The sequence below is a fragment of the Schistocerca cancellata genome, chromosome 5 (genome assembly GCF_023864275.1).
Source record: "Schistocerca cancellata isolate TAMUIC-IGC-003103 chromosome 5, iqSchCanc2.1, whole genome shotgun sequence".
NCBI lineage: Eukaryota > Metazoa > Arthropoda > Insecta > Orthoptera > Acrididae > Schistocerca > Schistocerca cancellata.
In genome coordinates, this window is record NC_064630.1 from 800,144,092 (window position 1) to 800,159,781 (window position 15,690).

Consider the following 15,690-nt stretch of genomic DNA (forward strand, 5'->3'; position numbering starts at 1 on the left):
AATGTGAGATTAGTTCCAGAACCAAAGCCATCAAGAGGAGACATTTCCAGTACGTCGATCATTGTCAGACAGCAGCAACAATCGCAATATTTAATTGTAGTTGCACTGATAAATATGTGCCTGGTTCCCAATTATTAGTGAGTCTAGAGCAAAGACCTTGTAAAAAATAACTAGACCCACTGATGGTGCTGCAATCGCGGGATAATTTGAACCTTCGGCTGGACGCCATTATAGTGGTTGTAGTCTGATGTGTTGTGTAGTATTGTTGTTTATGAAGACCCTGATTCAACGTTGTATATTTGTTGGGGCGTACATACAGTATTTGTTACTCGTAATTATATTGTCTGTACGTTCCAATAAAAAGAAGTACAATGGTTAAGAGCTGTACAGCGATTAATTGTTCAAATAAATTCGAGAAAGGAACGACTATTACATCTCACAGATATTTCAATATTTTAAGTTGTTTTGTATGTCAGTGCACTTGCTTAATAAATGTTTTTGTAACACGGTATTAGCATAATGTCTCTGCATCTATTTGCAGGTTTCCTTTCTCAAAACCACAGCTGTTGCAAAAATGGTTACACGCTATCAGTAGGCAACATTTCCGGCCGACAGAAAACCATTTTATATGTTCTGATCATTTTGAAGAAAATTGGCTGATCGGTAGTGTTTTCATGGTCTAGGTTAGGTTGACACTTGATAATTTGGTCGTGAGTTACCAAAGCACTATGCCATATATAACGCACTTCTCGTCATAAAATATAAAGCAAGGTAGAGTCAGAAAATATGTATTAATATAGTGGGCAAATCTTCGAGTATTTTGATGCATTTTGCGTACCTCTATCGCAAATGAACTACGAAAAATAGCTTTTAGCGGAAATACGGAAGCGTCCGATCCCGCCCGTTTGCCTTGACCCATGACGTCACAAATATGGCGGAAACGACCACAAACCACGATTCCAATATGGCGCATATAAAGTCGTTACGTACACATTATGAGGACGGAAATACATCGAAAAACAAACACACACACGTTCCACAAAAAGCCTAATGACACTAACGGGACAAGTGCGGGAAATAGGGGGTTTTTGAGTGGGGACAAACTAAATATAAACAAATTTAGACACCCACTCCCATACAAAACCACGGAAACGACGAAAAAACCGACAATTCCCTTGACGTGTTATCCTTACGACATCTCCACATACAGCCGTCCCTGGTCCGAGACGCCGGAACTCTAAGTAAGCCTCATTTCTGCACGCCATACTGAACACTTCACGACTTCATCCAAAAATCCGAATAGTTGAGAAATTTTATTAGAGACAATGCACCATCATAGCCGACAACCGAAAACTGTTGACCCTGTCAGTCATATCCATACCTACCAAAGACACTAAAAAAAGCAATTTACCAAAATTCACACAAGACGCCACACTCGCAAACTAAACCAAAAAAAACACCTAACACACCACGAGAGAGCACCACCGATCGCATCAAAACTCGACCTACAACACGCCACTCTCACAAACTAAATTCCGCGCCGTCGTGACGTCACACACCACAACAGCCTTACGTCACGGGTCAAAGCCGACGGGTGGGATCGGACGCTTCGGTCGACCCCTTTTAGCTACGGCACATTCCATGTAGTACGTAAGATAAATTCATAAACAGTGACTAGTTGCTGTTTGTTCATAAATTAAAAAGTATATTGTAGTAACGTATTTAAATGAGGCATTATGTTAGTGACCTAACTCAAGGGAAGGCATTTTATAACCAAAAGTGATGTATAAACATTCGAACTCCGCGCGTCAGTTTACCACTCTAATGGCCGCCGCCCAGCTATTCAATTTGTCCGCTCTTCACAGTCGACCACTCGTGCGGTTGTGGGGGCCTGGTCTAGAGACAGCCTTAGAAAGCATAGCGGCGAGCGAGCGCGTCGGGGCTGGAAGCAGTGTCCCGGTGTCAGTGACCGCCTTTGTTCCAGGCTGAGGCTTGCCCATCCATCTTCTGTACACCAATTCGGAGAGACCGAGAAAGCTCCTCGCGTGCTCCTGATTATGACGATTTGACTCGCGGCTCCCACTGGACAGGTGAACAGTGAACTAATACCCAGTTTGCATTAGATGGCCTTCGTGACCACCTGTGGCTCAAGTCAACCAGTCAAATTCCAATTATCATTTCATACATCGCTGCTTCCAGTCATGACGTCAAATAACAATAGGTTTGGGTTACTTACTGAAAGTTCTCGTAAAAAACGTAGCACTATTGTTTATGCACGCAGACTGGTGTGCAGTGTCGATCATTTTTATCTCGGGTAGCTTTAAACTCTCTGTGTGTGTGTGTGTGTGTGTGTGTGTGTGTGTGTGCGTGTGTGTGTGTGTGTGTGTGTGTGTGCGCGCTCACGCGGACGCCCGTGCGTGTCAGCAGCAAATTGTTTAAATGCTTATATTAACTATTTAATTAATATTTCCTGTGGCACAACTTCTAAAGCAACATTTGTGACACCTTCAAGATATGACATTCCACACCATATTTAATAGCTCCTAAAGCAGTTCGAAGAGTGCATCACAAGAAAGCGTACCAGGATGGCTGGGGCAGTTTAGAGTGCACGGCGGAATGAAAAAGCACGGCAGTTGTTTAAATATCCCCTGCTGATTCCTGCATGTTCCGCAAAGCAAACTACAGCTTTATCTCTCTCTTGTATACAACGTTTAGTTTAAGTGTATTTCGAGTCAGCCTGCTACTAGTTTTGTGACATCATCAATTTATAGGCGTGTGAAATAGCTTCCGTGTCTGCCTCGTATCCCCTATATCACGATAATGTGACCAGAAATTACTAACTACAGCAGTATTTCTGGATTCCCAGTCGGGCATTTGTTTGGGATGGAGGGAGTCTAAGGTGCGCTGGTATCCAACAGGTTGGTTCACGCATATAAACTATTTGCGATGGTAAAGGGCGCTGAGAGGATGTGTGCTTTTGTTTCCTGGGATTAGTCACAGTCGCCCCCCAATGCCAGGAGGTTGCACAGGTGGCAAGACGCGAGAAAGTTTTCCAGATACGTTTAAGCGACCTGTAAAAAGGGTAATTACATGTTTCCTTATGGGATTGGAATGAAAAAGCGCCACAATTGTTTAAATATGCGACACACTGTGATCAACTTCCTGACAAATTCTTTAAATAAACTATTTCCATACACCACCTTGTATCCAATAAATTGTTTAAACAATATACCACACATTGTCTAAATTGTTTAAACAATAATTCATACACTGCAGTCAATAAATCAATATTTTCAAGGGGAGGGGCAAGGAAAACTGAAGGTATTGTTTAAACAATATACCACACATTGTCTAAATTGTTTAAACAATAATTCATACACTGCAGTCAATAAATCAATATTTTCAAGGGGAGGGGCAAGGAAAACTGAAGGATATCGACTCATTTAATTAGTCAGTCAAATTGATACTGTTGCAAGGGGGGAGAGGGCTATTAGATTAACCTGGAGCAGCTCGTGAATACCAAAAGTGGCACGATTCAGCTATTTCCTGCCAATGTTTTTAATCGGTTGAATTAATTAGTCAATTTGAAACTACAGGTGGTGCCAGATTTCGGCTATGTCGGAGGGGAGGGGGATGGGTAGGTGTGACATGGAAAACCACTTAACGAAACAACAGGTTAAGAATGAATTATCCCCTGGGGATCGTATCTGCTTAGCGGAACAATACTTTAAGGACCTATCAAACAAAAGAGAACGATAGTTTTGACCCTGAATGTATGCTTGCACCTGATATATACAACCTGCACCAACGATTTGTGGTTTAGCCCCTTACCGTTCTACTCGTGTAACCACTGCAAATATTTATGACGTTATTAAAAGCGATTTACATAGGTGGCCTGACACTTCGGCTTACCCAGATACAAACGTTAATCGCACATGACAATTAAAAAAAGGAAACAGTGGAAGGTGGATTTTTGGGAGAGATTATTATAGAAATCACGGAACTGAGACTTGAAATGTATCTTGATGCTGAGAAATAAAACATAATGTGTAAGGAGAAGGGTGTGAAACCTTCATTAGCAAAAGAATTAAGCATTAATGATTACCCAAGAGTGTGTATTAAATGATAGTAAAGACCTGACAATGCAATATGTAATTTCATCTAATCAGCACTTGTTTCGACTAGATTTGTGCTGAAAAACATAGTTCACTTTGATTTTAGTTTATCTATAAAAATTATTTACGGTATGAAATGTAAAATAAATGTTATATTTAGAGTATTTTAGCTCTGTTTTTCTCATTCCCTCTACTATAAACTACATTGTTCATGCTTAATGCAAGCAAGTATTAGAGAAAGAGAGAGAGAGATGGAGAGAGAGAGAGAGAGAGAGAGAGAGAGAGAGAGAGATGGTGTTTGACATAGCTTTTGTAGAGATTGCCGGCCGCGGTGGTCTAGCGGTTCTAGGCGCTCAGTCCGGAACCGCGCGACTGCTACGGTCGCAGGTTCGAATCCTGCCTCGGGCATGGATGTGTGTGATGTCCTTAGGTTAGTTAGGTTAAAATAGTTCTAAGTTCTAGGGGACTGATGACCACAGATGTTAAGTCCCTTAGTGCTCAGAGCCATTTGAGCCATTTTGTAGAGTTGACATTCATCGCCTCTTAGCAGCTGCGCTTGCTATCAAACAACACATTGATGGCTTGAGGAGCCCCCCCTCTCTCTCTCTGTCTCTCTCTCTCTCTCTCTCTCTCTCTCTCTATCTATCTATCTATCTATCTATCTCTCCCTCACTCTCTCTCATTGCAGTCTCTGTTGCGCTAGCTCAAGGTGTCTCTCTGTGTCAACCTGCCAACAGCAAAATTGAAGTCCATATTGAAATGGAGGTTTGATGTGTGTGTGCGTTTTGCTGACACATTTCAGATCTGAAAATATGACAAGTTACACCCTTTTTGTAATTTCTGTGTGTTAAATGCCTCTGAACAAAACAAAAATTTCAGGTCGTTCAGATGATTTTTTTCACAGCCAAGTTGGCTGCTTTTGTGGCTACATTGTGATTTGTTGCTTCGTTTTCATGGTGTGTAAATGACTGGGTGCCTGGCAGTTTCGTTTTAATGGCCGGTGGAACCGCGCGACCGCTACGGCCGCAGGTTCGAATCCTGCCTCGAGCATGGATGTGTGTGATGTCTTTAGGTTAGTTAGGTTTAAGTAGTTCTAAGTTCTAGGGGACTTATGACCTCAGCAGTTGAGTCCCATAGTACTGAGAGCCATTTGAACCATTTTTTTTTTAATGGCCGGTAAATACTTCGTTGCTATTGGAGGAAAAAGGGGGGAAGGGGTTCATCAGTGTCAGTCTTTCTTGTAACGTCAATGATGTTGACAAAACTGGATTACGCTTAATGGACGTTCATTCAGATAGGGGATAAGGCACTTAGTCTATATCATTTATATTCTTTATTTAAAATACAGTCACAAAAATTTTACACGCATCTTGCACGAAGAACTATGTACGGAAATCACCAACTGCAGCAGAGCATAGTCAACAAATCACGAGGGCGCTTTACGTCAGCTGCGCCGTCGCACGGGGTGGTCGTAGAGCACGGCCTGCAGGAACTGCGGCGAGCTGACCGAGGTGCGCACCGTGTGCTGGCGGCCGCCCGGCGACGTGGAGGAGCGCGCGCCCACGCGCACCAGCTTGTGGTCGCCCGTGTGCTCGTACATCAGGCCCTCGCGCGGCTCCGTGATCGCCTGCCGGCGGAACAGGGGCCGGCTGTCACCCTCACACCTACACAGCCACACTCGCTGGCTTCTGCTCCAGCTCGTGCGACTGCTTATGCACACGAGTACCAACGGAAAAACGCTCCTATCGGAGCACGGAAAATGGGGATATGTTACTGCTTATTTAAATTAAAAGACACTGACTGAAAAGTGGGGTACCTGCTGCCTCATTCCACCTACCTCAGCATCTACAGGGTGTTTCAAAAATGACCGGTATATTTGAAACGGCAATAAAAACTAAACGAGCAGCGATAGAAATACACCGTTTGTTGCGATATGCTTGGGACAACAGTACATTTTCAGGCGGACAAACTTTCGAAATTACAGTAGTTACAATTTTCAACAACAGATGGCGCTGCAAGTGATGTGAAAGATACAGAAGACAACGCAGTCTGTGGGTGCGCCATTCTGTACGTCGTCTTTCTACTGTAAGCGTGTGCTGTTCACAACGTGCAAGTGTGCTGTAGACAACATGGTTTATTCCTTAGAACAGAGGATTTTTCTGGTGTTGGAATTCCACCGCCTAGAACACAGTGTTGTTGCAACAAGACGAAGTTTTCAACGGAGGTTTAATGTAACCAAAGGACCGAAAAGCGATACAGTAAAGGATCTGTTTGAAAAATTTCAACGGACTGGGAACGTGACGGATGAACGTGCTGGAAAGGTAGGGCGACCGCGTACGGCAACCAAAGAGGGCAACGCGCAGCTAGTGCAGCAGGTGATCCGACAGCGGCCTCGGGTTTCCGTTCGCCGTGTTGCAGCTGCGGTCCAAATGACGCCAACGTCCACGTATCGTCTCATGCGCCAGAGTTTACACCTTTATCCGTACAAAATTCAAACGCGGCAACCCCTCAGCGCCGCTACCATTGCTGCACGAGAGACATTCGCTAACGATATAGTGCACAGGATTGATGACGGCGATATGCATGTGGGCAGCATTTGGTTTACTGACGAAGCTTATTTTTACCTGGACGGCTTCGTCAATAAACAGAACTGGCGCATATGGGGAACCGAAAAGCCCCATGTTGCAGTCCCATCGTCACTGCATCCTCAAAAAGTACTGGTCTGGGCCGCCATTTCTTCCAAAGGAATCATTGGCCCATTTTTCAGATCCGAAACGATTACTGCATCACGCTATCTGGACATTCTTCGTGAATTTGTGGCGGTACAAACTGCCTTAGACGACACTGCGAACACCTCGTGGTTTATGCCAGATGGTGCCCGGCCACATCGCACGGCCGACGTCTTCAATTTCCTGAATGAATATTTCGATGATCGTGTGATTGCTTTGGGCTATCCGAAACATACAGGAGGCGGCGTGGAGTGGCCTCCCTATTCGCCAGACATGAACCCCTGTGACGTCTTTCTGTGGGGACACTTGAAAGACCAGGTGTACCACCAGAATCCAGAAACAATTGAACAGCTGAAGCAGTACATCTCATCTGCATGTGAAGCCATTCCGCCAGACACGTTGTCAAAGGTTTCGGGTAATTTCATTCAGAGACTACGCCATATTATTGCTACGCATGGTGGATATGTGGAAAATATCGTACTATAGTGTTTCCCAGACCGCAGCGCCATCTGTTGTTGAAAATTGTAACTACTGTAATTTAGAAAGTTTGTCTGCCTGGAAATGTACTGTTGTCCCAAGCATATTGCAACAAACGGTGTATTTCTATCGCTGCTCGTTTAGTTTTTACTGCCGTTTTAAATATACCGGTCATTTTTGAAACACCCTGTATTTTTTTTAACATGCAATTCACCTCAAACTCCCAAACGCTCATACACACACACACACTGGTCTGTCGCTGTAAACCACTCGCATCCATCCACCCACAGATGCCCTCTCTCATTCAGTCATTCAGCCGAACTCAGTGTCATTATTTCTTTGTGTCTCTCCTTCATTGTCTCCTGTGTCACAGCCACAGTCCCCTTTGTTGCATTCTACTACTACAGTCTCCTCTCACTCTCGCAGTCACTGTCTCCCTCCTACTCCTTCTTACTGCTAATATCCCATACTACTTCCTTCCTACTGCTGTTGCTTTTTCTCACAGACACTATCACTCTATTCCTCATCGTCATTATCATATACTCGATCTCTGATTATTACTGGGAATCACCCACTTCCAATTTTCTCTCTACTCCTCCCTCCCCCTCCCCTGGCATTGTCTCCTTAACTCTGTTCCTAGCACTACTCTGCCACCATGTCCCTCTCTTTCTCTCACACTGTCACTGTCTCCGTCGGTCTTTCTATAACACGGCCACTGTCTACCATCTTCCAGAACTTATTACTTTTCCGTCTCTTCGCCACTGCCACTGTCTTCTTCTTTCTCAGCATAAATAAGAGAGCATATGTTCACTTACCCAAATTTTGGGAAAAATTTTAAAGGTGTTGAGGAAGGAAGAATGAGATCTTTTAAATAAACAGGAACATAGTCGCATTTTTCCTGCTCCGACAGGAGCACTATTCTGCTGGTTCCCCTCTTTTTCCCTGCTGTAGCAGAGCATACAACTCATAAGAAAATAAATTTATCAGTCATTAAAATTTAGATAATTTATTTATGTGAAATTAAAATAACGCAAAACCAATTTTACACGGCAGCCCGAATTTTACGTGAAAAAAACTCCATGTGCTTCAGTACTACAACATAGGGTTCCCAGATGATAACGGGAACATTTTACAGCATATTTCTCCTTGCAACGTCACTTTGTAAACTACATTTTAGCCTCACACCGGATTTTAATGCGTATTTTACGTGTACAAGTAGAGTAGCTTTCAACCTCTGTGTCTCGGAAACGGATAAAGATATCAACAAAATTTTCAAAATTGTTCGAGATCGGGATCTTAGAAATACATCGCCAAAATTATAGCGATTTGCTGTGCATAGCCATCTAGGATCCACGGCTGGGTTTTGGTACCCAAACAATAAGTTTTGGGAGTGTTTCCCAACAACGGATAAAGGTTTTTCAAAAGGGAGAGCTGTTTGTTCTAGATAAATGCCTAGAGAATGAATCGTTAAAATTTGAGCGATTTGCTGTGGCCATTTATTATTTGGATTTAGCCTCATACCGTATTTTACGTGTAGAAGTAGGATAACTTTGAACCTCTATATTTTGGAAACGGATAAAGAAATCATCAAAATTTTCCAGGTTGTTCGAGATCAAGATCTTAGGATTCTACTGTAAAAATTTCAGCCATTTGCTGTTTATAGCCGTCCTAGAATACTCGGCTGGGTTTTGATCCGCTGGTGACGGCAAAAATGCAATTAAAGAAACCGAGCAACTGCCCACCAAATATTGGTGCCTCCGTAACTCTCATCAAGCCCACCGTAGACCATATCAAATACTAAGATAACTAAACGATTTGCTCCATTGGCCTTAGCAGGAGGACCCTTTACTGTAGGATAGTGACACTAAGACGTTCCGTCTGTGGGTGTACAGATGGCCCGTAGGCCAAGGCCTATCCAGAGCACATGACCCTACCTTTTCACCACCAGTAGCACCCGAAGTATGAGCACCGGAAAATCCCTTTTTATGACTGGCCTTTTGCGACACATCAGTCACGCAAGCTGTCGCATGCATACCGATGTACTATTCGGAGTTCATTTATACTGCAGTTAAAAAAACTTATGACTTTAGACACTTCTATCCTGCAGAGGGGATATTATACCTTTGTCCAAGTAATCCCAATCAAGTTAGCTTCTCCTCTCACGCCAGTAAAGGCTCGGCAGATATACTGTAATGCAACCTGTTGCTTCCCTGTCAGTAAACAGTAGCACGTGTTAGTGAGTATCAATGGCAATTTGTGATTTCAGTGCTCGTTGTGAAGTGTAGAGTTCTCGAGTGTAGACGAGTTAGCATTTTTAGCTGGGATAGAAATAACATTGCAACACACATGTACGCACTTACAGTTACTACACTACTGGCAATTAAAATTGCTACACCACGAAGATGACGTGCTACAGACGCGAAATTTAACCGGCAGGAAGAAGATGCTGTCATATGCAAATGATCAGGTTTTCAGAGCAATCACACAAGGTTGGCGCCGGTGCCGACACCTACAACGTGTTGACATGAGGAAAGTTTACAACCGATTTCTCATACACAAACAGCAGTTGACCGGCGTTGCCTGGTGAAACGTCGTTGTGATACCTCGTGTAAGGAGGAGAAATGCGTACCATCACGTTTCCGACTTTGATAGAGGTCGGATTGTAGCCTATCGCGATTGTGGTTTATCGTATCGCGACGTTGCTGTTCGCGTTGGTCGAGATCCAATTACCGTTAGCAGAATATGGAATCGGTGGGTTCAGGAGGGTAATACGGAACGCCGTGCTGGATCCCAACGACCTCGTATCACTAGCAGTCGAGATGACAGGCATCTTATCCGCATGGCTGTAACGGATCGTGCAGCCACGTCTCGATCCCTGAGCCAACAGATGGGGACGTTTGCAAGACAACAACCATCTGCACGAAGAGTTCGACGACGTTTGCAGCAGTATGGATTATCAGCTCGGAGACCATAGCTGCTGTTACCCTTGACGCTGCATCACAGACAGGAGCGCCTGCGATGGTGTACTCAACGACGAACCTGTGTGCACGAATGGCAAAACCTCATTTTTTCGGATGAATCCAGGTTCTGTTTACAGCATCATGATGGTCGCATATGTGTTTGGCGACATCGCGGTGAACGCACATTGGAAGCGTGTATTCGTCATCGCCATACTGGCGTATCACCCGGCGTGATGGTATGGGGTGCCATTGGTTACACGTCCCGGTCACCTCTTGTTCGCACTGACGGCACTTTGAACAGCGGACGTTACATTTCAGATGTGTTACGACCCTTGGCTCTACCCTTCATTGGATCGCTGCGAAACCCTACATTTCAGCAGGATAATGCACGATCGCATGTTGCAGGTCCTGTACGGGCCTTTCTGGATACAGAAAATGTTCGACTGCTGCCCTCACCAGCACATTCTCCAGATCTCTCACCAACTGATAACGTCTGGTCAATGGTGGCCGAGCAACTGGCTCGTCACAATACGCCAGTCACTACTCTTCATGAACTGTAGTATCGTGTTGAAGCTACATGGGCAGCTGTAACTGTACACGCCATTAAAGCTCTGTTTGACTCAATGCCCAGGCGTATGAAGGCCGGTATTACGACCAGAGGTCGTTGTTCTGGGTACTGATTTCTCAGGATCTATGCACCCAAATTGCGTGAAAACGTAATCACATGTCAGTTCTAATATAATATATTTGTCCAATGAATACCTGTTTATCATCTGGATTTCTTCTTGGTGTAATAATTTAAATGGCCAGTAGTGTATATTCGCCTATGTTTGATCTCCTTATATCTGTTCTTTAAATATTTTGGAAATACTTGAGCTATATCTCCCACGGGGAGATACTTGATAAGTATTGTTAAGACCCAGGTAAACGAGAACAACGGTTTATTACGACAACAGTAGAGATATTTAATGACAAAGGAAAACCCTTCTCAGCAAAAATACTTCTCGGACACTAACAGGCAAACGCCTGGAACACACAGCGAATAAACGTAGTGGGACGTGAAGACAATGCCACTGATAATCCCTGCTAAGAGCCGATGCATCAATTGGCCTAGAGCTCCAGTGAAGCAAACTGTAACACGTCCGCTGTTCACTGAAAATAACAAGCCCGTCCTTGGCTTGACTGTGGCGCAGGATAACCGTTTGGTACGCTATTGCACGGGATGTTGTGTTTTCGGTGATGCTTTGCCTCACTTTGTGGATTTTCCTCTTGTGTGGATGGCTAATTGTTTTGGTGGCGGAGTAATGTTTTTCTACCTTACAATCACGGTATCACAATATCATTATACTGCACGTGGAAGGTGTGGTGGTGGGAGACTTGAAGTCCCACGCCACCCTCTGATGGTGTAAGTTCAGAGTTGCTGATAAGGGTGACACAACTGCAAAGGTAGTTAGAGTGAGGGTCGCACCAAGGACTGCACAGAATGAGTGGCCATATTAAAACACATACTACTAGTTACCATACTGGGGCGACGGAGCTATTGTTAGCCATGATCCAATCTGAGTCCTCGAGGATGGTCAGAGGAACAGGGTGGTGTTCCCAATGCCAGTGAGTCGTGGTGCCAATGTGTTGCAATCCACTGACTGTGCAGGGCGTCGACTTCGTCGTAGAGGCGCCTCCCCTTCTCTGAATGGACGTCTTTAGAGGGATCATGTTGGTTTCCTCGTGTAAAGTAACAGTCCTCGCGAGTGGAGGGGCATGCAGGCTCCACCAAAGCACCTTATTCTGCAGGCACTGGAGGGTCTGCATCCAGAAGCCACTAATCATGGCCAAAGCACAAGAGCCATGGGGAAAGACTGGACAGCCGTGTGGTACATCTGGAGCTTGGTGCCTATGGTCAGTTCCCTGCTGTAGCAGGAAGGGAAGAATACATTTATCAGCTTCTGCCCCTTTTGGGTGACGTATTCTGCATATCGATGGAAGAGCAGTTTTTATCCATCTGCACAACTAGATATTTGGTATCAGGTGACCATGGGACCAGGATGCCTGCAGTAGTGATGTTTTGGTGTAGGATAGGGCCCCGTTTGGTGGAGCAGACAGCTGCATTTTTGGCAGCATTGAGGGCAATCTTGTCTTAAAGACGCCAGGTGGCTGTTGCGTCCACCTCCCTCTGGAAATGAGCAGTGAGCTGGTCAGTGTTGTGGTAGGTGGTATAGAGCGCCGTATCGTTGGCGTATTGCATCAGGTGGCAGTGAGGGATGACTGGAAAATCATGAACATAAATATTAAAGAGTATGGGAGTTACAACAGAGTCTTGAGTAATACCCATCAACACGTGATGTATGCTCGAGTGTTCCCCTTGCTCAGTAAACAAGAAGATCCCATCAAGGAGAAAAGCATCCATGTTCTTGATAAATGTCCAAGATGGTCGTCTGTGTCAGCAGTTTGCACACGAGATTGTCTTCCTAAATCCTGTAGTAAGCATTCTGTAGGTCCAGGAAAATCGCTGGCGACGACATCTTGGAGCTAATGCCCTTGCTGATGTGTTCTGCGATCCTAAGGGCTTTAGTTCACCTGACAAGCGGGATGTGAAACAGCACTGTTCTAGACGGATCGTCCCAGCCGCTGCCAGAGGCTAGGGAATTCGGTTCAGGATCAAAGAGTGGAGGACATTCGCCACAATATTCAGAAGGCTAGTGGGTCTGTTGTTGGTAGGCACTGTAGGATCCTTTGAGGGCTTGGGAATGGCAATGACTTTTTGCTGCTTCCACTGTGGGGGGAAAAGGCCAGTTGTGCCACAGCAGTTCATAATGTTGATGAATGAAAGTAGTGACTTGTGCAGGAGCCGACAGAGGTATTCATTTTAAAAAAATTGGTTCAAATGGCTCTGAGCACTATGCGACTTAACTTCTGAGGTCATCATTCACCTAGAACCTAGAACTAATTAAACCTAACTAACGTAAGGACATCACACACATCCATGTCTGAGGCAGGATTCGAACCTGCGACCGTAGTGGTCGCTCGGTTCCAGACTGTAGCGCCTAGAACCGCACGGCCACTGCAGCCGGCGGTGTTCATTTAAGATTCTGTCCAAACCGAGAGCTGACTACCAATGTTTCCACTGGAGGATCCTTTGGACTTTTGCTGGGAACATAATGTGAGGGGCAGTAAGATGTGGTCGATGTCTGAAAGTGGTAATGGCCGCTAGAATATCGTGTTCATACTGGAGTTCACCAAGTGTAAGCTCCTGGACGAGCAGTTGATTCTGGGCCTCAAATACATTGGCCAGAGTTTCCACAACACGGAGGGCATCATAAGTGAAACCACCCACTGTGCAGATGGGATGGTTGGTTATCAGTACACGCCTCAGATCTCAGACAACAGGCCATTCCGACTTATATTGGAGGAGAAAGGCGAAAATCTTGATCTCCCATTGTTCTGTTTTCCTATCGAAGAGGTGGTGGCAGAACTCACCCTGGAGATGCCTCACGCAATGCTCAACCCGAGGGTCACAAAACTGTTTCCTCTGCTTGCATAGTGGTTCGTCTGTATTTTAGTTCATTCAATGGAGGAGGCTAGGCGTCCAGTGGCGTTAGAGCCATAGGTGCAATGGAAGCAGAGGCCTTAATTGCCTTCTGGTTTTCCTTCGTTAGATAATCAACAGCACTAACCAGATTCACAAGCATTGTCAGCCTGAGGTTTTCCCCAGTTGTATTGCTGAGGACCCTGACAACTTTGCCACAATCGGTGATGTTCAAGGTAGAACAGATGTCCGAAGACAGAGCTACATCAGTAAGGTGCAGGAACACCAGGTCATGATCAAATCCCAGTTCATGGAGTGTTTCCAACGAAAACTGCACCACAATATTCTTGAAAATGGGCAAATACAAGGCCATAGACTGACAGAGCCAGAGTATCCTCCTGTTCAAGGAGGAGTCTGCCCTTGGGATTAGCGATGCGAGAATGGCAAGCTGGATGTATGGTATTGAGGTATGCCCCACTGATGAGTCTGGAAAGCGAGCTCAAAAAATGGCTCAAATGGCCCTACCATCTGAGGACATCAGTCCCTTAGAACTACTTAAACCTAACTAACCTAAGGATATCACACACATCCGTTCCCGAGGCAGGATTCGAACCTGCGACTGTAGCAGTAGCGCGGTTCTGGACTGAAGCGCTTAGAACTGCTCGGCCACAGCAGCCGGCTGAAAACGTGCAGAGTGAAGCTTCAAGAAGAGGCAGGTTGGGCTCAAGTTTGCACAACAAGTGTGATAGCTCCAAGGTGGGTACAGACAGTTGCCAACATGGCCTCTATATGTTCCAGTGGTTGGAGAGCCTCGTGACTGTGGGAGAGTGCCTTATGGAGGACCACTGCCATGCCCCTAGCTTGGTGATGGAGCCGGTCTGTGCGACAGCAAACCATGCTGCATAGACGAAAATTGTCCACCAATTTGAGATATGTTCCCAATACAAGTAAAATTTCCCCATGATGGTCGGAGAGGGAGGTGTTCAATTCAGTTTTCACCTGTTTAATACCATTAGCATTAAAATACAGACAACTACAACCTGAGAGGGCTGGAGGTTGTGAAGTGGGTGATTTGCCATTATAACAAAATCTCACTGACCCCTTCAACCAGCGCGACGACCTTTGTGGGCCTATCCTGTGACTAACGTACCTTCTGACCTGTATTACAAATTACTGACCTGATGTGGGGATTTTTGTTGTTCTGTCACCAGAAGCCTGATGAGTGTAGTAATTCATTGCCTTCGACTTCACGAAGTTGAGTACTATGGGTAGTTATCATTTGGGTCAAGCAGGTATTTCACATGGTCTTTCTGATAAACTGCCAGCAATTGGCGCGTAAAAGGGCTGCAGTTCAGTGTTCAGTTTAATATAACTCGTGGGATTGTAAATCATGATAGGAGGGATCTTCTCCTTCTTTGGTGGTGGTGGCGGTGGATTCTGAGCAGTGGGGTCGGGAGGGGGACGCATTGCCTGGTCCATGGCACCAACACATGCGGTTTCTCAAAAAATGGCTCTGAGCACTATGGGACTCAACTGCTGAGGTCATTAGTCCCCTAGAACTTAGAACTAGTTAAACCTAACTAACCTAAGGACATCACACACATCCATGCCCGAGACAGGATTCGAACCTGCGACCGTAGCGGTCTCGCGGTTCCAGACTGCAGCGCCAGAACCGCGCGGCCACTTCGGCCGGCTCATGCGGTTTCTCCTTTGTAGGGAAGCATCCATATCCGAATCACAGCCACTGCGATGGGTTCGAGCGGATGACCATGGGTTCGAGCGGATGACCATTTAGATTTTCGGGCGCAGGGGGAACGACAGGGGTGAAGATCCCAGAAGACTAGAAGGACCGACGAGCTGGTGTAGGAGAAACACCACCCAATGGT

The 15,690-nt window shown here is 45.4% G+C and overlaps 1 protein-coding gene across 1 annotated transcript in view; it reads right to left on the minus strand.

Moving 5' to 3' along the window:
- Positions 1-5,559: 5,559 nt before the first annotated feature.
- LOC126188808 (cilia- and flagella-associated protein 299-like) overlaps positions 5,560-15,690 on the minus strand; it is a 63,627-nt gene continuing 53,496 nt past the window's right edge. The window contains exon 4 of the mRNA XM_049930421.1: positions 5,560-5,742. Within this exon, the coding sequence (XP_049786378.1) occupies positions 5,560-5,742 (183 nt within the window). The remainder of the gene's footprint in view (positions 5,743-15,690) is intronic.